Genomic DNA, 27,764 nt, shown 5'->3' on the forward strand with positions numbered 1-27,764 from the left:
GTGCCTCCCAAACTATGTGACTTCTCCCATCACCCCGCACCCGAGTACTCCAAGTGAGAAAGCGTACAGAAGAAACTAATTTGGGAGAAGTCCCTTTGTCCTTCTAGTCTCTCATATGAGAGCAACTTGTAAATTGCTTGCTTAATATACTGGAAATATAAACCCTAGATTTTTCTGTTAATTCAGTATCATAATAATGTAATTATAAGGATCCATAAATATGACTAATTTGGAACAAAACCACTATTTAATGAAAAATATTCCAGTGATTTTATATATGAATCACAACTAGAACACTTCCAGAAAATCAATACTTTAACAGTGTATCTTCATATTTACATATGTTCTAAACTTTTTTTAAAGTACTTTGCAGATAAAGGGATCATACTGCTTTAATGACATCTACAGCTCAACACAATTAGTTTAATGATGCCGAACAATGTATGAAGATGGCAGTTGTTGAGTATATACTCTGTTTTAATGGGTAGCACTTAGGTGATTGTATAAGGTAACGCCATCATCAAGCACAGTCAACATGGGTTCACAAAGGGAAAGCCCTGTTTAACTAATCTGATATCCTTCTATGATAAGGTCACCCGCCTAGTGGATGAAGGGAAGGCGGTGGGTGTAGTTTTTCTGGATTTTAGTAAGGCTTTTGATACCGTCCCTCAGAGCATCCTTCTGGACAAGTTGTCCAACTGTGGGATGAGCAGGTTCATGGTGCGCTGGGTGAAGAACTGGCTGAAAGGCAGAGCTCAAAGGGTTGTAGTGAATGGGGCTACATTTGGCTGGCGACTGGTCACCAGCAGTGTTCCTCAGGGCTCACTTCTAGGGCCAGTTCTGTTCAATATGTTTATCAATGATCTGGACGCAGGAGTTGAATGCACCATTAGCAAGTTTGCTGATGATACCAAACTGGGACTGTCTTGAGGGTCAGGAGGCCTTGCAGAGGGATCTAGATAGGTTGGAGCATTGGGTTATGATTAATAGGATGAAATTTAACAAGCCCAATTGCCAGATTCTGCACCTAGGACGGAGTAATAGGGCACAGGTATAAATTGGGAGAGCAGTGGCTGGAGAGCAGCCCTGCAGAAAGGGATCTGGGGGTGCTGGTCGACAGCAGGCTCAATATGAGTCAGCAGTGTGCCCTGGCAGCCAAGAGGGCAAACCGCATCCTCGGGTGCATCAAACCCAGTATAACCAGCTGGTCAGAAGAGGTGATTATCCCACCGTATTCAGCATTGGTGCAGCCTCACCTTGAGTACTGTGTGCAGTTCTGGGCCCCACAATTGAAGAAGGATGTGAAGGTCCTTGAGGGCACCCAGAGGAGGGCAACAAAGCTGGTGAAAAGGCTGGAAGGCATGTTCTATGAGGAGCGGCTAAGGACTTTGGCCTTGTCTAGTTTGGAGAAAAGGAGGCTGAGGGGCGACCTCATTGCTCTCTACGGCTTCCTGAGGAGGGGAAGTGGAGAGGGAGGTGCTGAGCTCTTCTCCCTGGTATCCAGCGATAGGACACGTGGGAATGGTTCAAAGCTGCACCAGGGGAGGTCTAGACTGGAGATTAGGAAGCATTCCTTTACCGAGAGGGTGGTCAAACACTGGAACAGGCTTCCTAGAGAGGAGGTCGATGCCTCAAGCCTGTCAGTGTTTAAGAGGCATTCGGACAATGCCCTTAATAACACGCTTTAACTTGGTCAGCCCTGATTTGGTCAGGCAGTTGGACTAGATGATCATTGTAGGTCCCTTCCAACTGAAATAGCCTATTCTGTTCTATTCTATACATACACTGTAAAATTTGATAGTATGTGACCAACTCTTAAATAATTTGGAATACTCCAGAATTGGAAAAGTTTCATTTTTGGGGGTCAGTATTACAAAACATATTAAGCAGGAGCAGATTTCACTATCAGTGAATTACAGTACACTATTGCAATTAGTTCTCAGTTTAAAATAGATGATGCTGTAGTACACAGAGCTTATTAACGACACAATGACCAGTGATTTCTATGTTCAGAATTTAACTCTAAAGAGGGGATATTTTTATGGTAAGTTCTTATTAATGAATTAGCAGCTTATGGATGCAGTGTAACAGGGGAGAACTCTTAAAATTTCCTTGGTTTGGAAGGATATCAGCAAAGTACCTTTCAACTGCACAGACACATTATTTCAAATGCAAACTACATAGTTCTACTTTGGTTTACGAGTATGCAGTTCTTTCTGCAAAATCTTAATGCAATCCAAGAATAAAGACTATCAATCATTTGCATTGTCCTCCCTCTCCCCAAATTATCTTGTTAATGTAGTAGTTTCCACAGTTTCATGTGACCCAAAACAGATTTTAAAAAATAAGCCTCCTGCAACTACCAACAACTTTTTTTGATAGTCCAATTGCAAATAGTGTGCATTCCTGTTGGCATTTTAATCTTCCAGGTCCTTAATTATTTCAGTGCATGTGTACATGGGAAGAACTTAGAGAATAAGTCACTGAATGCGTTACTCAATACTGAAAATTCTCCATGTCTTTCGACTGAACTTTTAAATATGGTAAAGCCTCCCAATTATTACATATTAATGCTTTTTATTCATTAAATGTGATTTACTGATGCTCTAAGGAAATCATTTCACAAAGAAACTTAGAAAAAAATACCTGCCTTGGAGAGGTGACCAAAAAAACCACCCCCTCTTATCTTCTAAATAATTCTAACCTTTCACTGAGACTGTTATGCTATACATAGTTAAAAATGCAAGATTTTAATCCTGTATATACAAATCCCATGCACCCCCTATCTTAGCATGTCATTCATTTCCAGTATCCAGAAAACTTTAAAAGTTCAACTAGTCCAAATATTTGTATCTCGGGGAAAAAAAAAGCATAACATACCTCCTTCAGGCAGCAAAGCTGAAAACGTGACAAACATCTAACAAAAATGTACTTCAGCTGCCCAAGCTGATATTTCAATATATGTGCCAAAATATATCCCCCACCCCAGCCTTATGAATTGTTATTTTGATGTATCCCATGCATTGAAAGTTCCAAATACGGGAATCCCATCAACAGTTAATTATAATAATTATTTCCAATACTAAGTACAACATGTCCCAAAAATCATGTTTCACTTGTTGGCTCTTGTGATACACAAACAAGTCATTTTCTATTACTTTGAAAAGTTATTCTCATCAGTAGTACCAGTTATTTTAAGATCCCGTGTTTACTCTCAGAGGCAAAAAATACTCTTTGTAAGTTTTAATGAAAACATTCCAGAAGTTTTAATTCTACAAATCAAAAGCAGAACATAATGGCTAAGCTACCCTGACATCCTGGCTATGAATTTTTACAAAGATCTCACCCTGAAAGACCGGTTGCCCTTGAAAACGAAATGTGTTCACATATGGACTGCTTTACAGTTCTACGCTACCACTGTTGAGTCATGCGTGGAAGAACTACGTATTGTAGTACTAACTTTCTTCTTAAAAAGTTGCCTAAAGACAATATAGAAACACTGATAATTTATCAACGATTTAACTTGCCATAATTTAATCAGATCTGCAAGAATGAAGATTATTTAATCCAGTCTTGAATTACAGAGAAAAATGTGTATTTTTCAATGCTATAATCAGTGGCTTTCAAGCCAGCAACTTTTCCAAAATGGTTTCCTAAGAAAACAAGGTTGATGGGATCCCTGAAACCGATTCCCATCTCTCTAGCTGACTTCTGAATCCACTGCCCAATTTCAATTTTATTTGACAGAGGGAATGGAGTCTCACGACTGGTTGTTGAAACTGGAAGCCAGGGAGGGAGGAACCGTACAGGTTTGTGTGCCCACCGAGGGAAGGCAGAACCCTGCTGTGAACCGCTGTGCTTGGCAATGGGTGGACAACCGTTCTACCACCACAGGCACAAGCCCAGACTTGTGACTGCACACCTGGCTGTTGTTGGGTGGACCATCGCAGGAGACAAGTGGTGGGTTACTATAGCAGGTATTTGTATGTATGGGAGAGAGAGAAAGAGAGGTGTAAGACAGAAATGGGAAGAGTAAAAAAAAATTTAAGAAAGGGTCTAAGAGACAAGCTGCTGGAAGACCGGCTTCAGATGGCCTGCTCTGACATAACATGCTTTGACTTACAAGCGCTTCCATATGTAGTTTTAAATTAGAATCATAGAATCACAGAATGCTTTGGGATGGAAGGGACCTTTAAAGGTCATCTAGTCCAACCCCCCTGCAATGGGCAGGGACATCTACAACTACAGCAGGTAGCTCAGAGCCCCATCCAACCTGACCTTGAATGTTTCCAAGGACGGGGCATCTACCACCTCTCTGGGCAACCTGTTCCGGTGTTTCACCACCCTCATCGTGAAAAATTTTTTCCTTGTGTTTAGTCTAAATCTACCATCCTCTAGTTTAAAACCATTACTCCTTGTTCTGTCACATCAGACCTTGCTAAAAAGACTATCTCCGTCTTTCTTGTAGGCCCCCTTTAAGTATTGAAAGGCTGCAATAAGGTCTCCCTGCAGCCTTCTCCAGGCTGAACAACACAGCTCTTTCAGGCTTTCCTCATAGGAGAATTAACATGACTTGAAGTAGTGGTACTGTTTCACTAACTACCCAGGGAAGCAACCTTAGATTTTTATCAAAGAACATTGCTTTATTAAGGTTCACATCAGTCTTGGGGGCCTCAGAGATGGCAAAACAGTTGGTGAAGGCACAGACAGTTCTGACAGATGGTGGGGAGGGAGGTGGCAGGAAGAGACCAGACCAGAAATCCAAAAATCATTTGGGTAAAAGCATAGGTCCAATAAAGAGCAGAATAATGGGCTGACTCAGTATAGACTTTCACTTATCTCTTCACTCAACTGAAGTGGATATTCAAAAATAATTGCAGTTGATGTGGAAGGAACAGATTGCCGGGCAAACTAAGATGAAATTTTGATCCACTTAGGTGGGTGGAAAAGAGTCTACACATTCCTGTCATTCATGCTGGAGAGGAACAGAAGTCCTCATCCAATGACAGCCATCCACAATCCGGTGTTGTGAAGATTTCGGAGTCTGGAGGGATCAGATAGTTTAACCACTGCTCCTGGTCCAAATGTAATGGTGGGGACTCTGGTCAGCTTACTGAGGTCCTGATAACAAAACTGCCCCAACAATGTCAAAACCACTGAGGTCCTGTTCTGTTTTACTCTGAGTGGGATTCAAGGGACAAGTTAAACTGGGTGATATACAATATCTGTCTCTTCAACCACGCATGCCATGAGAAACACAACTAAGAAAGAAGTGGCAGTTTTTAACAGTATGGGAAGTAAAAAGATAAAACTCGGATCAATCTTAATACTGTGAGACTACCCAAGAAACACCTGATGCATGTTGTAGAGGCAAGAATGTCATTCACTTAATCTCACTGTGGAGTTGGTTCAAAAAGACATTTGATTTTAAATGTCAGTAAGGTTCTTTTGGAGATTATCTTTTGAAAGAGAAAAGACATTTCACACAATCTTACTGATGTACTATGTAACTGTATCATTATCATTTGGATGCACAGGTCTTTCACACATGACCAGAATGCATTTCAAACTGGGTAGTGCTCTAAAATAAGAATGTGAAGCTTCAGTTCCTCCTGTGGCTGTAATCCATTTGCAACGAATCTCCAGATGCACAAAAGCCACATCCAATGTCAGTACCCTGGAGGACAGAGAGACACAAAAAAGGTTTCTTCAGCAAATGGTGAAGGGATCTTGCTACCAAAGCCAGAACTGATGAAATGGCCTTTACAGCCTGAGAAATAACAACCCACTTAACTGAGGGAGAATAGACTGAATGCAGCTTTATTTGGAGGCAAGGAGCAGAAGTGTCATACGTAGCACCGCTTATACAAATGAGGTTATGTGTCCTAAAGGTGTCAGATACTGTTTTACTTGCAGAGACTGGCTAGGAAGTGAACAGAAGAATGAAATTTAACATAGACTGATATCAGTTCACAAGCAGGAAAGCTATCCTCACTACAGAAGTAAAAACAGGTTCAAAGTCTTGAAGTGATATAAAATTTAGTTGTTGATTCTCATTGAGATTGAGAAGATTAGACAGAACCTGGGCATTGCTTGAAATTAAATAACAGCTTTCTTGTAGGTCTTCCTAGGAGCTAATTATCAAATCAAGGAAAGAGGAAGAGTCTCTAAGATCTGAAACGGGAGGCCGTTATTACCATCATACAAAGAACTGAACAGGTATGCAAAGGCCATAGATCTTGTTTCCTCTTAGGCACCACTGAATAGATGTTGAGATTGCTGAGGTACACAGTTACTGGTTGTAAAAATACTCACCAACATAGCATCTACTGTCAATTTAGGCAAACTATTGTGAAGGGTCCCTGAAAGGGGCAGGGTTGGAGAATTATGCTGTGGCAACAAAGCAAATCAAATCCTAGAACCCTCACCTGTAAAGTCCATAGTAAAGCATTTGATGTTATTTGACATAAATGTAGTTTGAAAGACTACCAGTCTGGCTCTGAACAGAGGGACGGCCAATGAAGACTAGTTCAAGACTCCCATTTGTGTTCAGGGACATCACCCGCTCCAATAGTTTGGAAGGGCCACTGCCCGTAGTTGTTGCAGTGATGGAATTATCTTCTACAGCCTGCTTACAATGCTTTTCTTGTGCTGGCTGGTGGAATATGAGATTGCTCTGTGGCATATTATCTTCTATGAGAGAAGGCATTAAAAAATGTCACACAACTGGAAAATACACACAGAATACTTGAAGGAGTAAAAGATTTTCCTGCTTGAGAGCTGTAAACGGAGGAACTGAAGGAAATGTCCTTGACTTAGCTGTCACTATACAAGAGCTCTGCAGCCACGACTGTTTCCACTTCAGAATGGCAGGTGTCAAAGATCATATCCTCCTCAGCCTTAAAGAGGGGCTTTAGGTCTATCTGGGATTCAGAAAAAGCCAAAAGAAAATCCTCTCCTTGAACGAGAGAGGGAAAAGACACAAAAGGAAGCATGCCACCCCCAAGATAGCAGAGTCCTTATTCCGCGTCAGAAAATAAAATACAGGCCTTGTAATTCAGACCAGCAAAAGATGACAGTTTATCTGAAAGTGTTCATCAAGGGGTAGAGGTGGTGGTGAAGAAGAAACATTCACGGTAAGCATTTGTTTCAACAAGGTGGCTGAAAGGAAGCAAAATGGCTCTAGCTGCACTCTGCCTTGTGAGTAAAAGGATTGCATTTACTCTGCAGTACCTGCAGTACCTTGCTGGTACTGCAAACAGAAGAGTTCTCAAGAGGGCAGAATGGAAAGTTAGATATGGACAACTACTTCAAATCCTTTTTCACCTTCACCCATACTACCCAGAGTCTACTTGATCTAGGGGTGGGGTGAGGCTGTGGAGGAAAAGCAAACACAAACCGAAGAGCATGAATTAATAACAGAAATCTACAGCAAGCACACTGTCAGCCTATCCATCTGGAAAGCAGGGCTTTTAATATGCACTCAGCTAAGTTATGGAAACCACAATATATGCTCCATTCCTGTGGGAGAGGATGGTTTAATGAGACAGCCAACAAAAAAAAGCCAAAGCATCGCAGTTTTTCAAAAATAAGAGAAACTCAAACTACAGTGAATACATGCTTAACAGTTACATTGTCACACATGTTGGTGGTTTAGTTCAAAACATTACAAGGCGGCAACAATTAACTTGCTGACACATAAAAAAATTAAGAGCTTCTTCACCATGCTCCCTGCTTTCAAGGACAGATTACAAGAGATTACTGTAAAACAATAAAGATCAGGTATATAGTCTTTTTTTTATTCACAGTTACTAACTTGTTTTGCTCATCATCACACAACAAAGTCTTTGTTTTGAAAGCAAAAATACATTACTGGAATTACAGACCAAGAGTCAGCAAAATCGAGTTTACTGGAATTCTTATCTAATTACTAAATTACATATTACCCTCCAGTCACAAGTTTAATCTGAAAGGGCAGCTTTTCAAATTACCTGTTGTCTGCCATATTCGGATATCTTTTTTTTTTTTTTGGAGGACAGAATACAGTGCTATACAAACGCCAAACTTTATTCCTAAGAGGAACCACACTGGAAGTGGGCAAATTCCATGGTTTCTGACTTCCAAAAACTTTACAAAATAATTCACTCAAGATGAATGGTAGCTGCTATTATCATGCTACTTTTTTTCTACTTAAAAAAATAATATCTGTGTTAAATACTATTTCTGTATCTAATAGTATTTCAGCCTATAGACATGAAGCGTTTGCTATACAACCTGTGGCGAGGATTAACGTACTAACTCTATTTGGCAGTTACAACAAGGAGGTGGGAAATGAACAAGTACGACAGGAACATTTGATAGCAGAGTTCAAAGCCAGTGAAGATGTACTGCAGAAAGTCAAATCTTCCTAAATACAGTTCTCACAGTACTGAAAGCTGCACTTAATGTTGGAAACCAGCTTCAAGTGTTCAGTTTCCCACTTAAACCATATAATTCTCTCTTGGGATGATGAAAACGCTCTGGTTTGCTTCAGTCCAGAATGATGAAATGTTTTTGAAAATGGACCAGATTAATTATTTTATAACTCAAATATGACAAAAATGTTTCTAGAGGACAATTATTAGCCTGGTTAATTATTCTAACAGTAATATCTTATGGCTTTACATGTGAAATGTATGAGTTCTATGAAGTAATTATGAAAACAATATATTAATAATGCCATGTAGTCCACTGTTATTTTGTACTGTTAAGTAGTATTTTAGGGAATCCTTATACACACATGCGTTGATAAACGTATGGAGAAAATACTAAGTATTCACAAACTTTACACATTTTCACATATTATAGAAACAGTATTGCCTTTTGTGTTCATATTTGAAATTGGTATTTCAGGTAGCTAATTCCAGTAGTAGCAGAATAGTGCAATCAGCTTCTATGAAACACAGTACGTTTATTCCTTTAATTAATACAAAACTTGTGATATTTTTCTCCTTAAAGCTGTATTATACAGTAAAGCCCATCTCACGTCACACCAATTACATTCATTTTCTTAACTATGCAGAGGCAGTCACTGAACTTTTTTTCTAAGCACATCCACACTGTCTCAGTATTTCCATACCAAAGCATCTTTAACTTATTCAGGTCTTAGACTGACAACTTTGGCACCCCTCTGTAACACAAAACAGTTATTTTTAAAGTACATAAATAAATGTATATGCATATAAAGAGTCCCTAAACTATCAATCAGTCGACCAAAATAGCATTGGACTCCCTATAATACAAATTTAAACGAGAAAATATATTAATATATTTCATACCCTTCTTATGTAAAACAAACCAACACTGGAAAAAATGCACTTAAATACTGAAATGAGGTTACTTCCATTTTAGAAACAAACAAATATATTATTCAGATAGCTAATCAAATGTGAATTCTGATGTTCTATAAGGGGTGAAATTAAGGTAAGGTCTTAAATATCACTAAACATGCTTCACCTCTGCGAGGAAGAGCTAAAAGCTTCCTCCACCATAGACAGTCCCCTCCCCCCCCTTTTTTTGTATTTTTTCCTCCTTCCACATTTAGACTTTCAATTAATTCATTCACATATCCTAACCTGAAAGTAGAGCTGCCTTATCAAAAGAGGTCAAAGATGTTATTCTGTACACAACAAAGCTGCCATCAGTATGAGAGGAGACAATTAAGGGATGAAAACCTCAATTTTCAATGCTTCTCAAAAAGCGGTTAGAAATGGATTGCTAAGGGTATTTGTGATTGTACTTGTAAAGGATGAAATCAGATGCTGTATATGGATTCGCTCTAATGTTCCCAGGGATTCAACAGCTGTCACATGCATTAAGGTTTTGTGGATCAAACAACAGCTAAAACCCAAACTGATATCAACCAGGTTCTTGCCATTTATAAACTTACCTAAAGTCTCCTGGAAACATACAGACTCTCTACACAAGTTCAGTCTGTCCTGTCACATGTTAATTAGGCAGTTGGGGAGTTTTGCAAAAAGCAGAGTTTGGCATAGGTTTCAGAACAAGACTACAACTGTTACTATTTTAAAGAATATTTTTATTATTAAAGCATATGTTGTCATGTTGGCAGTCTCGTTTAGTGTTTCTAGTTCCCTGCATCTATCCCAGTAGGGTTTGGGAACATGGGAATAAAGCAGGCTGAACAGAGAATAAAAAAATGCCATCTTCCACTTCCCAAGGATACATGGTGCCCTGCTCAGAAAGAACATCTGGTCTTCAGACATTTTGGGGAAAAAGAAAAATGCAGAGAGAACGAAAATGGCCACAAAATAATTTCCTTGCTGTTTAGCCCAAGAAAACTTTACTTTAAAATATCTTTAATAGGCATTCAGTAACTACATTTAAAACTATTTCATAAGCTCTGTAAGACATTTATGACTTCAGGACATTTTTCAGGAAGAAAAATTCTAAGGGGAGGAAAGAATCTGAGGAATCAATCTAGAACATATATTTATAACAGGCGAGCACAGATTAACAGCCATTCACATAGATTCATTTTCTCAAACAGAAGACATGATGGGCATACCATCAGTTCATACACTAATTCTGGAACTGCCATTCGGTCACGTAGTGAATGCTAGATTTCCAATTCTAAGTCTCACTGAAAATGGGTAAAATAATATTCCCAATGTCATTACCTGGTAAACAATTTCTGCAGTTAGTAGGCTGTACTTAGAAGATAAGAGAAAATAAAAAAGGAAGGTGGCTTGTAGAGCAAAGAATGGATGGCATGAGCCTGGCACTATGACAGGTTACGATTTCTACCTATTACCTCATATAAGGATACATGGAATATGGGGAGAAGTTGTTCATTCTACTTACCCGTCATGTTTCTTCATTGTGATACTACAAGCATATTAAATTGCATATTTTGGAAGACAATGGGTTAGAAAGAGAATTCTGTGTGGAAAGGACTCAATAAAATTTCTCTTTTAAAATGCCATTTCTGGAATGATTCCATTAAGATAACCCCCAACTATGAATATACCATTTGCTGTCCTAAATTGTTTTATTTACTGACCTGCATCGGTTCAGAAACTTTGACAATCACGCATATTTACTTGTTGAAAAAGCGTGGAAACTAAACTCAGCTTTTTTTTCCTCCTCCATGTGCTGAGGCTGCATCTTATGACTAGAGCAGCATCTTTTACCTCTGCCTTATTTCTTTCATAAAGACAGTCATGCCAAAACCTGATGTGAACACTGGAGTATACCATTGCATTTATATACTTTCTGGAAAGGAGTATTCTACTGTGTGAAACTAACACTCTTCTTTCCATTCTTCACTTGATGCCAGATTAACTATTAAGAAAGCTAATATATTCTAATTGTTTGCATACTATTCAATGGTTTGTAAACCAGCAGGAAATGAAAGCGCACTAAATTTATCGAAGTCAAAGCTTTTGGGCTAAGATTTTAGAAGGTCTTTAAGGGAATAAAAGAGAAGTTTATGCCTCTCCCCTCCCACAAATACTAAATGAACTATGAATTGATTAGGGTGTTCCACTATCAAGAGTACTCAAATTAGAAAGGTTAGTTTTATTATTTTGGGGAAATTTGAAAAATATTCAAATACATGCAGAAAGCTAAAGCGTAAAATCATTTTGAACACTAAAAAGTCAAGATATAAACATCCAAATGAGAAAAGGGCTTTTGAAGCAGAATTGTATTTTTCAGGCCAAGATCTACCATGAGCTAACCATTAATGCATATGCAAACTGGAAGCCATCACACACGGGAAGGATTCTAAGTTGTACTGTATAATATTCAGTAGCAATGACCGAACAGAAGGAAGGGGTCTGTAAATAAATTATGCAAAGACATATATATAAACAACACCTAATTTCAGAACATTACCAGCAAACTGGAATACCTGCAAACGTAGCATGTGCCAAATGCAGAATCAAGACAGCAACTGGTAAATGTTAATGCATTGAGTGAGGTGGCTATCCTGTGTGACCAGCAGAAAAAAAAAAAAAAAAAAGAAGTAATGCAACATACAAGAGCACATTATATTAAAAAAGGTGTGTTTAAGAAAACTTCAGGTCAGTACTCACTGGATGGTTGTATCCCAATGCATTGCTATCTGAGCAACAGCATAAACAATACTTCACTATTTAATATAGCTGAAAATGGAACTAAAGTGATAATTGTGGCAGAATTGAGTAGGACTTGTACACGGAAAGGCCAGGGCACTTGACTAGTGGAAGAAGCAAATGATGGAGGAAAAAGCCATCAGCATTTTTTTTTTCACTTGATTTGGAATTAGGAATACCAATTTTTTATGCAACATGTTTCTGTAAATATAAATTTGATTGATATTTAAAAACTGCAATACTATTAAAAACTCTATCAATTTATTCATCATATTTTAATAATGAGCCAGGATGCTTATTCCTCCAAATTTGAAAAACAGAGTATCTACCCGTCACGTGATGACTCAGGGCCAATATCTTCACTATTGTACCAAATATAGCTGGAACCAACATTGGTTTCACACCTAAAAGGGATACAGAATGATACAATAATGTTCTCAGCCCTTGTTTCTATGAGGTATGTTGACTTTCAGAATTTACTTGATACAATGACTTATAAATTATACAGTTGCATTTAGCAATGTCTTTGATGCATTTACTATTTGCAAGCCACTCTGCATATACTACAAAAAAGAAAGAAAAAACTACAATGTGTTTCTTTAAAAAATCAGCCTTTCGTTTGATAGGCCAACGTACATACAAACTAGATGTTGCTCATACCCTCCTTCCTGAAACAGGAGGCTATAAATCCTTCTAGATGCTAATAAGTATTTGTATGGGATAGGACCCAGTCCATTACCTTCCAGTCCCCAATTGCAGTTTACGTATGAAAGCCATTCATTCTAATGTGAGGAAAAGGAAAAAATACTCCTCAGGACTGCGCCGCCTACAAACGGACAGTAAACGCGCCACCATTTCTATACCGCTTTGTGCATTTTTCACAACAGGTGCTTTACATATTCACCTCTACAATCTATTCCATTAAAAATATAGCTAACTAACTTTCAGAAACAATGGATCATTGAAATTATAGTCAAAATATTGTTTCATGGCGAGGACTGCACATTAGACTCAAATACGTTCCCATAGCCTACTGCCAATCTTTAAAAATCACACAAAAGTTTGTTTCTTAACCAACTGAAATGCAAACTCAGCAAGCAGAAAGTAAACCGAGCATATGCTTTGAAGGGAACTAGGAAGTTGGAAAACTGAATAAATACATGACTACTAGAATTACTTTTCTTCCTAATTGTATTTAAAATAGACTTGAAATGATTAAGGAATACAATTTTTCTATAAATGGTTAATGTGATATTCATGGTCATTACATAAGCATATTGTCTTTGTAAGTTTTCCAATTCGGAAGTGCTCCTACAATACATTGAGAGCTTAGCAGTTCATGGAAAATTCCTTCAGTTTTCATTAGTGGATCTAGAAAAGGTTCTCTTCATTGCACTGGCTTTCTTTCCTTCCTTCTTTCATCCCTCCTTCCTTCCTTCCTTCCTTCGTTTCAAAGGGCATCTCATGCAACAAGTGGTTGTTTTATTTTCAATTTTTCGATCTAGATTTTGCTAGATCAACAGTTCCCATCGGAACTGCTAGAACTACTTCTCCTGCCTCATTTTACAAGTTTTCCTCTAGGCTTGGAAACAGCGTGCAAGGAGTCAGTACAAAGTCATTCTCTCATCTATCTCAGCACAAACCAGTATCAAAACATGTAACATTTCAGGAGAAAGAATTCAGTGACACAAAAACTGGAACAACTCAAACAAACACATGAAAAGTGATATCGTCTAAGCAGCCCTAGTCTCAACTACTTCATATATAAAAACTGAACCTCCCCCTCTGAAAGAAAACAGATGGATGAAAAGTCTTTTCCCAAAAGGAAGTAATTTGCTTATTTGCTTAGGGGCATATACAATTACATTTCATGGTCTGTATCAGCCAACCATGAACAATGTCCTTAAATGATCATCGTGAAAGCTGTATATAATGGGATGAACGTTAAACATTTTCTAAAACTTTAGAGAACATCTAGATATGACTAAATGGTTGAAATTAGTCAAGAGAATTGGGGTAAACACAGTGAACACAATTCTTTTAGGATGGTAAATCCCAAATACTTGGTTAGATTACCATTCAGAGTCTTACGTCTCTCAGTTTAATGACCTCTACATTTACAGTTTGTATGTCTCAACTCTAAGAACAAATAATGCAAAACCTCATGACTGCGTCACGTCTTTATGATCTGAGCAGTAAAGCCTCATAATTGCTACTCATTATTATGGGATGCACAGCACTTCTGACAAGAGCAATACAAGCATTACAGGACTTTGACCTAATTCCTGAATGTTCTCACTTCAGAGTTTTTGCCACAAATTGTCAAAATGCCTACCACTGCCCAAAGATTCATTTCTCCAGTGTTCAAAGACATCAACTTCTTTACCACCCAACCTCAGGAACTGGAAGATCACTCAGAATGCTCTTTAATACTTTTCACGTGCAATTTCCTCAACATATGTGGATATATTATTGTACTCCAGTCTTGATAAAAGTCAATCACGTGACCTTAGATACCATGATTATGGCTTCCTAGCTCCACATTTTTAGTTACTGTACCAGGCTAAAAAAAATAAAATCTGTATAGCTGGATCTCCATTTCAAAGCCTCTTTATAATTGTGTGGCAGGGACTCAGATCACGCTCCATCCTTCTAATAATACCTGAAAGATCCAAAAATCCTGAGTAACTAGAGTCCTACCTGACTCTGGAAGATGGAATGATGATCCTGTATCACCAACCCTAAAATCAGAAAATCCAAGTCAAGCCCACTAAAATCCTGAAAACTTTAGTATAGTCTCCTGATTCTCTTTGATTTAGGATGTAAAAATGTATGTCGTAATCACAGTGTTTCCTGTCTACTGCATTAGAATATGATTTGGCCTCTGTAACACCTATTACTGGATGTCTTACGGCACAATGATGTATGAGTCCTAACCTTCTAGCTCTGCAGGTCAGTCCCACCTGCCTACCATAGACACGTACACCTCAATCTTCCCACTCAAACTTTCTGCTGTCCTCTCCGTATCTCTGCACTTCTTGGAAGTCCAGAGCTCTCCAAGACTCTTTGTAGGCCTGAAAGGATGTCAGGGAGGTGGCAAAATCAGAATTGGATTGGAGAGGGCATACTTGGCTTCTTCACAATGTTTTCTTCTTTCCCAAACCTTGTGTAAGACATGAAGAAGAACATGTCCTGTAGAAAGCTGGTATAACCACTCTGAGCAGCTTCTGTTTCTCCACTATTTAAAAATACTTTTAGTACAGTTGAAGTACAGACCATCAAAACCTAAGAGGAGACAGAGAGATCCGATTTTTCCTTGCAGCTATCACAGTGGGCTGCTCATTCCAGCAGTGTGGGAAACAGGAAAATAAAAGGAGACAGAAATGTTTCTCCTGAGCAAAGCCAAAAATTGTATGACGGTCGAAGTTTCTCACAAAATCTACCTTCACTTAAAGCCAAAATTACATTTCTAATGAAAAAAAAGAGACATAGAAATACAGACTTCATAAATGACAGTGCTCCAGATTGTTATCTTTAGAGAAAATAAAGCCACCATGACTTTGGGTAAATTGATGTCATGAACTTGTCTCATTAGAAACAAATATGGCACCATACACTGTTGCATCACAAATAAAGTCTATTTTACTACAATGAAAAGTTTAGACAAAATCTGTAAGTTACTTGTATAAATGCTGGTGTGAAAATCACTTACGTGAATGAAAAAAGCACAAGTTTCCCCATAGAAAACCTCCCAAACAAACAATAAACAAAGAAACTGCCTGGAAGTGTCTGTTCATAGAGAGAAATACACTTCTGTATAAGGAACAAATTCATGGGAAAGTAAAATTTGAGTAGACCCACAAAGAGCAGAATAAGGTTTCACAATTATGCTCTGTGATCTTGCAAAGCTAGAATAGGGTAGATACCTTACAGAAGTATTTTATTTTGAGGTGCCCCCTGCCAACTATGAGACCATTATTTTCAAGAGACTTGGCGTTTCTGCTAGGCAACTTGTTTGGACAAAGCAACCCCTATGAACTACCGCATTATTCAGAACAATTTAAATTAATTTAGCAATAGCATTTACACTATGAAACTTAAACCAATCAGTAGAGTAACTTCAATTGTCTTTGGGGGCCCACAGATCTCACAGGAAACACCCTGCTCTAACATTCATTTTAAAAAGGGGTCTCTTCCTGCAGAAAGCAGCTCTTAAATTAACAGCTAATAGAAATATTTGAAGATTCACTGCTGATTTAGCCAGGTCAGAGCTACTGTCAAGAACAGAGCAGCATACGTCTCCCTGCTCTTAATCAGCACACAGAAAATTTAAACCCTACTTTAGCCCAGAAGTTATTTCTGCAGTTGCCTCATGAATCTATATTATTTCTACTAGATATCCAGACTGTCTCAACCAGAACCAATTCCACTTTCTCATGGAAACTAAAGACTCTGAAACCACACATGCAGTAACCATTTCCTGAAGTGGAATTCTTCAAAATCTGATTTTGATTTCTTCTCTGATGAAAAAAAGACTTTTTCAAAATCTGATTACCTGCATTCACTGGTCATAGGAACAAAAACCAAAAAGAAGGATGTAGGTATTTTTCACTACATTCCCAAAGTAGAAGAGTTCCTAAGTTAAAGGACAAGTATAATTTATTTGTGTATACGTAGGTTACTTTTGTGGAGACCAGAGCTGTTAACACATACTAGTAATAGCTGAATTTTTACACATGCATCTTATTTTCTTTCACGGCCACTGACATTCTCTGTTGGTGTTCTGAGATTAAATGTTGTACCCAATAACTCTCCCCCTTAGCCCAGTTCTGGTAAACACCACTGACCCACATTCAGGATCTCCTGTAGCAGTGTCAGTGTTTGCTCAGGTGTCCCTCTGTTGAACTTTGATCAAAAAGATTGTTTAGGAAGAAAAGTGAATGTTCTTTCTTCTGAGAGACAATACTATGAAGGATGCTGAACAAAGGCCCTGAGAATATGTAGAACAGGTTACAGTGATCAAAGTTAGAAAAATAAAAAAACGTAATCTGAAACCATAAGTACAGTCCCAACACAGCAAAACAGGCACACTTTCCTTGAAAAGCAGTAATTTGTAACTTATTCAGATGTCTCAGCCAGGAGTTTCCTCTGCTTATCTGATTCTTCAAGTCTAGAAATGCTACAATGCTGAAAATGGATAGCCGATTCTGTTGTGGCCTGTGTGCTCCAAGACCTGGGAACAGACTAAGGAATTTTTTGAAAAACTTACACAGTTCCGAAGTGTCCCCACGGACAGTGTCAGTCACCTAAAGTCACCAGACAGACACTCATTCCATGCTGTCTTTTCACTTTCAAAGAGTCTGAATTCAAACTTCCAGACCATGTGAGTTTGCATGTCAGCAGATAGTACTTAGAAAGCAGCTATTAACCTGCTGTTGTTCTTCCTATTGTTTGCACTGAAACAGTTTCTTGTTATATTTCACATAACACTTCAACCTGTTGTATTCTTTTATACAGTGTCTGACCACACTCTGACATTCCTAAAAGTTCTGAATAGTCTCAGTTTTTCATAATTGCCTATGTTACGAGTATTATAAAAATAGCCAAGATCTGACCATACAGCATTTGATCCAGGGCATCACAGCCTTATTCCTACATTAAGTAATTTAGAGCTGCCCCACTTCTCACTCTCTCTTTTCCCTACAATGAAAAAAAAAAAAAAAAAAAGATGACTGTAAAGTTGATTTTTAGAGGACATTTACAATGCTGTCTATTTGTTTTAGCACAACCTGACCGAGCATGTAGGGATACTTAGTGTGTCAGATGAAAGCTTCCTTATTTATTTTTGTTGGCCTGAGCCCATTTGAAAGTTTTCTTATTCACTGAAAGGAAGGGAGGGCCGGGAGAGGCAGAAATGATGGCTGCTTGGATTTAGTTGTCTATGAAGAACCTACATACTCACGTTTTCAGGGAAAATCTACCTCATTGCAAATGCACAGTCCATGACTACTAGGAGTAATAGCCACTCTTATTTTTTCAGTAAATGTTAAATTTGGATTGCTGAGCATCAACCAACTTTCTGGCCTTATACACACACAGTTGTAATTGAAAGAAAGAAAATATGCTGGTACTAATTACATTTCCCTGCTAACATTTCCCCCTCCCCCCCCAGCTCCGAACTATTTACACACGTTTTTTCACCTCTATTGTGATACACATAAGTATCAGAGTTCTGAAGAACTAACTATTTAGGCAATACAAATGTTCCTATGTCCTTTCCAACTTCATTACATACTCATCTGCAGAAGAAGCTGTAGTATTTTTGCTCAATACGGTCCACCTTAGAAATTAGAATTCTTTGAGTAAGGTGGTATGCAGAATTTAAGTAAAACCTTTTGCTTGTTGAATGCCTGTGCTCAAGAAAAGTCCTTGAGGTAGCAATGAAGATCCTGTCCCGTTCCGTAATTTCCCCACACTACTTGTCCATAGTGACAAGTATCCTAGGAAGATTGCTTTTTTCTAGGTTTCTAGGCCCAATTACTCAGCTAATGACAAAAGTGACTACTATTCTGCTTAATAATTGCCTAATGTTCTTCTATTTAAACATAAGGGTTTAGGCTCCTGTAAATCATATGCAGCTTGAAAGACTTAAGGCTGCATTTGTTTTTTTCAAACTTGATCTGCACTGCTTTTGGCTCCACAGTCCATTTTCCTCTTTCCGTTCTGAAGATTTCTTTCTCATGTAATCAAACTCACCATCAAGCTAGAAGCTACATACTCAGCATCAAACACCATCTAGACAACACCACACACTAACCACTTGCTGACTAACCATTGGCAATGAATTCAAGTTTCTTCCTGTAGTTTTTGGCATGTAGCTTCAAATGATAAAACAATGGATTGCTGACACAATTCATATTTCCACTGTAGCGGACATGTCTGCTCCACCTGAAATGCTCACCAACCTTCACTTTAGAAAGGGTGAGGTCAGACATGCAAAGCACATACTCAAGAACTCTTGGAACTTCAACACACCTTCAGCTCCTACTTCTTTTCATCAAAAAAATTCCAAGGAAATTCTTTTCCAAGCCTGTGTTGCTTCCTTTTCATGCTTCTTAGTTCCTAAGATATTAATCACAAGTTGAAGCTTTCCATAGCCTAAGTGGAGTTCAGTGAAGAAAGAGGAGCCAAGGTGTATTGGAGGCACCAGATGCTGATGCCCAGTTACTTTAAACCCAGCAAATAGCCCTCAACATCCTAAAAGAAAGAGCATTAGAAATGGATCTCTACCTGGAAATCGTCACTGTAGACACAACACATTAGAAGATGCAGTAACATTCTGGACAGGTACACTTGACTTGTATAACAGAGTGATTATGCCTATTTGCATCAGACTGCTATCTATACAAGGTACTGACTTCGATGGTATAATTGAGAAAAATCATGGATAAAATTTCAAAATTGAAATAAGAAAAAACTTTACTAGGAAAGACTGTTTGGGGAGAGAGTAAGGCAGAAAACAAACATTCAAAGGAGGATAAGGATTTTTCTGTTACCATGGAGTAGGGAAGGAAGAGCATTTATCAGACACAAGGAAATCAGGGAAGTTCTAGTATAGCATTTGCATCAGAATCTGCAAAAAAATATTCAATGCGCAACACAGACTAATTAATGTAAAGGATTTTTTCATTTAAGTGTAACAGTAAAGAAATACTGCTACACATGAACTTCCCATGTATTGTAGGTGTTGGTTTGTTTGTTTTTGTAATAAAAATCTCTTAGCTTTTGCATCCTCTTTTTAAAGATCAGGCCAAAGTTTTCCTTATGGAAATTCAACAGGTCAAGAAATTATGCCTTTAAGTTTGTCATATGTTCTAGTACTTATCTGCAAGATTTATACCTAAAATATTCATTCATTTGTAAGATACTAAGTACAGGAAAGTTCATTCCTAATAAGCATTAATAAATATACTAGTAAGTACCACTTAAAGTTTCAGTAAATGTTTTTAATCAGAAACAAGTGCTCTACAGAAATGAAAAAAAAAAGTAAGGAAAACAACTTACAATCTTCAACTAAAGAAACAGAGATTGTCTTCTCATAAAATTTGGTCTAAGATTTTAAACTGCGAACTCATCTCAAAAGCATTTTGTACATTTCACAGATTACGGTACATATCTGATAGAATAAATGTAAGGAATTATCCAGTCCTGATATCTATTTTTCATCTAGAACAAAAAACTACGGTTATAGATTAAAAATTGTGAAAGTACTGTCAGAGAGATTAAACTACTAACAGGCACCTACACATAACTATTTCCTTTTTACATCTCTCTTGCCCTATAGAAATTTAAGACAGTACTTATCCCAATTATGGTGTTCTAAAGCTTACCCTTCCCCCAGCCCAATAAATTAAGCTAGAACTGAAAGACTTCTCTAAAATTTATGAGATATCATTAAACCATTTGAACAACTCTGCCTTGAAGGGAAAGCTTAATTAAAAGGTTTGGTGACTACATTTTAACATTAAAGCCACAGGAAACTCACATTGTAGCAAGATCTGAACTTCGAATTTATGTGGTGTTTATCTGCCTGAGGTTACCAAAGATCACATCTAACATACCTTGGCAAAAAAGACTGTGAGGTGTGTTTCACTGCCAAGTATCCAAATGGGAAATTTTGGAGATTTCAAATAGGAGCCAACCTAAAAAGGTATGACAAAATCAGAAACACAAAGCAAACCCAGAAAACTCATCTAGTTAGTGATCAAGTTAATGACAATTCAGTTAGTGAAGTCCCAACTGCTCTGAAAACTAATACAAAATGTTCAATAAAATGACAAAACAGTGTAAAATACTTAGATTCTAATTTTGATCACTGATTCCTGTTTGACTTGGAAAACAACATAGCTTATGATAATTAACTGAAATAAGACATCAGTGAGAAAGTGGTATCAACAATATCCCTTATTTCAAACTTGGAGACACGCACACAAGTACTCCTTTGCTTAACAATACTATAATTGGATGCTAAATGAGGTAGAAGTCCACTTGACTTATTAGCTGGTTTTGGATTAAACAATTCAGAATTGACATTTATTTAATAAATGAAGGGACAGTTAGTTAGAGTCAATACACCAACGTTCTGCAAACTACATAATCCTCTTTAACCCTAAGTTAAGTTAAAGAAATTCAATAGAGATTGAAAGGGAAGCAAAGAACAACCAAAAAGTCTTTTGAAATTAAGAGTATTAATGGTGTTTCAAAAGTTATATTTGTAAAGCACAAAATCTCTCAAATAAAAACCTTAAATCAAGAAATTCTGTGTCACAACAGGAAGAAACAATATGGACTAGGTTGCACTTCAGTTACTTTCAGATGTTCACAGATAAATACATAAACTAACTTTTAGGTCTTGAATATATTATATTCAGAGTATATTTACTTAATAGTAGTTTTACCATTTTTAGTTATGGCTCTTTATTTTAAATGGAAGACAGTGATAGCACAAAAAGAGAAAAATAAAACTGCAACATTCACAATAGCAAGCCACTTTGGGACTTTACAGTTTTATAGCCATCTACATAACTTGCATTAAGCATTATTTTAGTAAAAGCATAAGCTTCTAACTAGCCACATTAAATTGGTGCAATAAAGTTCTGATTTAAATAGCATCAAACAACATTTACTTAGTAAGATGCATTTAATGATTTTATTATATATCTGTTTTAATCTAGTATTAGTCTCAGTTTTAATCTGAACAGACTTTGAAAGTTCTTTAATATCTCCAGTTGTACACAGTGAAGCTTTTAGTAATACTGACAAAGAAGCCCACAACACCTTAATGAAAGAAAAATTTTAAATGATGCAGAAAACGGCTTACCTTACAATATCTCAGAGATTCCATCAATGTCAAAAAGCCTACTGTTGCCTGTTTATGTATACCAAGAAGTTCTGTTCAAAAGAAAACACAAAATTTATTCAAGAAAAATTTGCAAAGCCTCTTTTAAGCCATTTTTCTTACTTTAAAAACTGGTGAAGTAACAACAATTTTTAAAGTTGTGCAGTTTTAGCAACAATGGCAAATCATCAAGGTATAGTCAAAAAACTACAAAGGTTTAATAATATCCTTCTCTATAAAATAAGAAGATCCAAATGGATGGTTTTAAAAGTTTACTGTTGATAGCCTCTTTTCAAAAGTTGTTGGATTTATTAGGAGATGGAGCACTTGTAACTTACACCAAAATTATTCTCAGAAAAATTTAAGAAAAATAGCTATCTTGAAGAGCAAAAAAAAGTGTATCTATTCATATATGTAGTTTTCTTTCCCTCCTTTTTATTTTTTTTATTTTTTTTAGAGTTCCCTGGCTATATTTATCTTAATCATTTCACATTCTCAATAACAAAACGTAATTTTCCAAATAATACTTTTGTAAGTAGGAAAGAAAGCATTCACTCAATTTGATTTTCTGTACTAACTGCCACTTAATGTATCATACAGCTCTCAAACACACACAGCTGTCAGGAACAGCTGAAATATTTACGTACTACTGATTGGAAGAGCACTTACAGAGCCTTATTTAAGGCTCTCTAATAAAGAATGAGAAAGTAGTTCAAAATTCAAGCTTAGAAACTAGTTATAATCATAAGGATTTGAAGCAGCTCTGGGCTTACATATACATCATCTCAACAGTGCAAGTACTGTCTACTTGTAACAACTCTGCTAGGTCCCAAATGTTGTCTAAACAAAGAGCAGCACATGTCTGATCCTGCAAATACACATGGGAACATACACCATGATCAATTTAACAAGATTTGTATTTCTTTTTTTCGGAGAACATTGACTTTTGTATTTGAAAGTTCCTTCTAAAACTCTAATTCTCAACTATATTTTTTAACGTTGATCATTCATGTACAACAGCATAAAACTATGATGTCTTTATCCATGGGCTAAAGCCTCAGGACCATGAGCAAGTGAAAGTGTTCTAAATTTAAAAGATTTCTGGACTTCCAGAAATCAACTCTGCATTTCATTGAACTCACAGAGCTAGGCATGGGATGCCATGCTTCCTTCACCAGCTTCAAGTTTACCTTACTGAATCTTGCGACAGTGCAGAACAGTTATTACAGTAATAGTTTAACTTTTCCCTCTACTGTTAAGAGAAAAAAAAAAAACAAAAAAACAACTCCAAAAAACAAAACCCAGAAAACTTACAAACACTAGCTTGTTCTCTACCTTTGTGGCCTGGAAGTACAACTCCTTCCTTAGAGTTGTCAGCTATACATATTAAAAGGCTCTCCTTCCAGTGCAGAATTCTTTGATCTGAAACCGTGCTTTCAAGGATTATCTTCAGACTTGCTTGGAATTAAAACATCCGGGGATGCATAGATAATACTTTGCAGAACCCCATTACCTCACTGACTTATAGCTGTGTTGCTATAAATTGCCATACGCTAAGACAATTCATCCTTTCTTTGAGCTGACGGCAAGAGAGCTAGTCCAATTAAAAAACTGGTGAAGGATCCTTCAAATTAGGGAATAGCTATTGTTCAGAAATAGCACATTTGTAAGTGCAACAAATGGAAACAACTGACCTAAGTAAGCAACAGTATATTAAAGAAATAATTTTAACACATCACATGTATTTCTTAAAAATCATTAACAAAGACCAATGAAAAGTTCAATCTGCTAAACAAAGGCTTCAGATCTGGGAGCTGATGCTTGGAACAGAACAGCAAAGTCACATATAAATAATACTTACTATTCAGAAAATTATTCAGAAAAAAATCAGATTATTAAGTATTTTGTTCCCCTGACAGATAACTAGATGAGAATTCTGACTGATAACTAGAGAGAACTGGGATCCTGGCTACAAGAGTAGCTGCAGAGTGCGAATATCCTGAATAGCTAGTAGTCAAGCTACATAGATCGTGTTTCTGAAAGCTATTAGGTTAACTTTAGCCTGTAGTCACTGATCGACCTATGCCTTCTTCAGTATTAGTCAACAGAGAAGATTGACACAAAAGCAAAAATCACTCTCAGATGACTGATGAGGAAACGAAGGGAGACTAGCTGCCCTAAATCAAAATTCATCCTTGTGAATATCCTCACCCCACAGAAAGAAACACCACCCCTGGAAGAGATCTGATAATACCAAAGATCATCTAAGAAAATGAATACCTATGTCTCTTGCCAGAAAGTTAGTTTCACCTTTTTTTAGAATGCTTTTGAAAAGTACTCAAATTTCTAAAAAGGGAGAAAACCTGAGCCTTTAAAAAAAAGTCACGTCCAAACTAAGGATGGTTTTAAAATGGTTTAAATAGTTACCAACCGTATCAGAACACCGCCACCTAGTGACAACATGAAACACCACAAATTCTTGGCACTATTTAAGAGAAAGCAATTACAGCATTATTTGTATTCATATTAAATTGCTACACTTCACGTAAGAATGACAGTCTTTAAAAAAGGAGAAAAAAAATCTACCTTCACATATCTTCCTACTGTGGATAACTGTAGTAAAAGAAAAGATTAGAATAAGAAGAAAGATTTAAAGGGGATGTCCTGATTTTGGCTGAGATAGAGTTAATTTTCTTCCCAGTAGCTGGTATAGTGCTGTGGTTTGGATTTAGGATGAGAATAATGTTGATAACACACTGATGTTTTAGTTGTTGCTGAGTAGTGCTTACACTTGTCAAGGACTCCTCAGCTTCCCATGCTCTGCCGGGTGCACAAGAAGCTGGGGGGGGGGGGGGGGGGCACAGCCTGGACAGCTGACCCAGCCTGGCCAAAGGGCTGTGCCATACTGTACGACGTCATGCTCAGTATATAAACTAGGGGAGTTGGCCGGCGGGCAGCGATCGCTGCTCGGGGACAGGCTGGGCATTGGTCAGCGGGTGGTGAGCAATTGCATCATGCATCACTTGTTTTGTATATTCTTTTATCATTGTTATTTTCTCTTCCTCGACTGTCCTGTTAAACTGTTTTTATCTCAACCCATGGATTTTACTTTTTTTTTTCCGATTCTCTCCTTCACCCTACCAGATGGGTGGGAAGGTGAGCGAGCTGCTGTGTGGTGCTCAGTTGCTGATTGGGATTAAATCACAACAGGGGAATATGTAGATAGTCAAAGAAGAGGGATCATTTCACTGGTATTTGTACCAGTGGTGGCCAGGAACAATTCCAGTTAATAACTCCTGCCCTATTTGGAAAATATGCAATACTGTAAGAATCGGAGCTCTGAGTATAATCTGCGAACTACATGGGAATTCCTCAAGTTTGTAATTCCGTATGTTCTTTGTCACTGATAAAATTACTGGCAGTAACTTTAAAATGGCTTTAAAATAATTTTAAAGATTTACTTACTCATTAAAAATTGCTTATCTAAACAATTGAACAAGAGGTAAAGTGGCTTTACGTAACTTCTGAATAAAAATGTAAGGCGAGCGCCATCCTGAATATTCAATTCGGTAAATGTGTTTACTTGTCATAATAACATCACCTATCTAGCATTTTTCCTGTTCCTGCATTGCGGTTGAAAGTTCTCACAGTTGCTTCGTTGCTGCCCCTGCAGATATGCCATGAACCACATCACATCCACTGCTTTCTGCAGTTCTTTAGCACCACCTTTCCTCCATGCCCAGGGGTACCTTTCCTGCCCCCCAGTTTTAGAAGTTCACCTACTGATTAAACCTAATCACAAAAGTACCTGAAATTTCTTTCCGTTATGTTTACACATTGAAAAATCAAGCAGCACTGGCAATCAGCTCTGTACAATACTAATGTCAAACCTTCCACCTTGTAGTTGCTTGACCAGAGGAATTTCAGGCAAGTGACCAGTAACCAAACCAGAAAAACATACATAAAGCCAAATTCAGAAAATAGTCAGCAAACACATTCAGCTCTTGTTATTTTGACACCTGCAACCCTTCCACATGAGAAACTCAGCACTGGCAGAAAGGAAGCTGAAGGCTACAGCCAAAGAGAGTCAAAATACAGGAGAAAAGGAAAGATGACAAAAAGGACTGATAGATAAAGGAAATGTAACAGTGTATCCAAAATTCAGTCTTGCCTAAGAAGCTGTGAAGAGTACAAGCTATTCTTTGTCCTTCTTTTTGATAGACTACACAAATTACTTTGTAATAGATACTGATTATAGACTTAAGACAGTCAATAAGCTGGTTTTGACTGTAATCATCCCAAGGACTTGAGGAAAATGGAGGGCTCCCAACAGTAGTTAAGTCCAGTTACTTGACTGGTGAAAAACTAACAGGACACATAATACCAGATTCCTAAGAGGTACGAAAGATTATTTCCTACTCCTCCTCTCCCTTAAAAAAAGAGACATGTTTCTATGGGAGTTCTGGTTCTGCATTTTTAGGGCAGAATAGATTGAGAACTTAAATGTGGAATATTACTGTGCTGAACTGAGAGTTCAGTATTCTCAGAAAAGAAAAAAAATCCAACTTGGATAACTAATGAATAAAGTCTACCAGAAAGATAATCTGAAAGACAAATGAGGGAATGAACTGCAAGATTTCAAAACCAGATATATTAAATTGCAGAATAGCAAACTATCCCAATGTAAAGGAAAGTTGCAAGAACAATTCAGATTGATTAATCATAATCTAACAATTCAGATTGATAAATTATAATCTAAAAGTCAAAAAGAGAAAATTAAAAATACTGAAGAGAACATATGGATAAAACCAGGAAGGCTAATTACAACAAATTTCAGTTACAAAGAGGAGGATAAATGAGAACAATCTTCTATACAGGCAGCATGAATCAGGGTAGGAATTGACTGATAACACAAAAGAAAATGATACAAAGAAAATACAAGTATTCAAAGCCATCTTTGCTTTAATTCACAAAAAGGTAAATGACGTCATATACTCAAGAAGATTAACAATGAGATAATGGTGTCAGCCATAAAAAAAAGAACAAAATTGGCTAAAAAAACTGTAAAAAAGACAGACATGTTCAAGCTTGCAGATCCTAATGAAATTCACTATATAACACTTAAGTAGCTAGACAAAATAAGTCTCTGAACCATTAATGATTACGTTACGTATCAAAGATAAAGGAGGTGTCAGGAGACTAGAAAAGGGAAAACAGGGTACTTACCCTAAGAAAAACAACAAAAAAAGCTAGAGGAAAAACCGAGGAGAAAGGATGATTTTAACCTCAAAAAAAAAAAAAAAAAAGAAAAAAGCAGCCAGTATAGGCTCATCAATAACAGACTGCAATAATCCAATCTAAACGCCCTGGTAAGAGGTCTACCAAATAGGGGTAAGAAGAGTTCGATACAATATCTAAATAACTTCTGATAAGTCTGATGCTGAAGTACAGCCTGTATGGAATCGTAATCAAGTGGAAGTCTAAAAAGTCTCAAAGGAGATTATACTACTTGTTCTTTGTCAAACCAGAGCGTTTTGATTCAGGTCTTGCATGGATTTGTCTTGAACCTCAGCTCAAGTCAGTATTTTTCAGTGATGACTTCGATGATGGAAAATCCGTGTAAAAAATATGCTGATGAACCTGAGATGGACTTTGTAGCAGTGGCAGAGAGGATGTGAACACTTTCAGAATTCAGTGTTTCTGCTTTCAGATCATCTTCTCTGTAAGAC

At 37.3% G+C, this 27,764-nt stretch overlaps 1 protein-coding gene across 2 annotated transcripts in view; it reads right to left on the reverse strand.

Annotated features, from left to right (window-relative positions):
* The window catches only part of MINDY3 (MINDY lysine 48 deubiquitinase 3), a 60,319-nt gene that overhangs the window by 13,122 nt on the left and 19,433 nt on the right, over nucleotides 1-27,764 (reverse strand). For both annotated transcript variants that reach the window (XM_087775796.1, XM_087775806.1), the window contains 2 exons: nucleotides 22,018-22,088; nucleotides 20,759-20,839 (listed from right to left, as the gene is read on the reverse strand). In XM_087775796.1, the coding sequence (XP_087631922.1) occupies nucleotides 20,759-20,839; nucleotides 22,018-22,088 (152 nt within the window). The remainder of the gene's footprint in view (nucleotides 1-20,758; nucleotides 20,840-22,017; nucleotides 22,089-27,764) is intronic.

This window comes from Nipponia nippon, unplaced genomic scaffold (genome assembly GCF_047370975.1).
Source record: "Nipponia nippon isolate SJK-2023a ecotype South Korea unplaced genomic scaffold, ASM4737097v1 scaffold_1, whole genome shotgun sequence".
Taxonomy (NCBI): Eukaryota; Metazoa; Chordata; class Aves; order Pelecaniformes; family Threskiornithidae; genus Nipponia; species Nipponia nippon.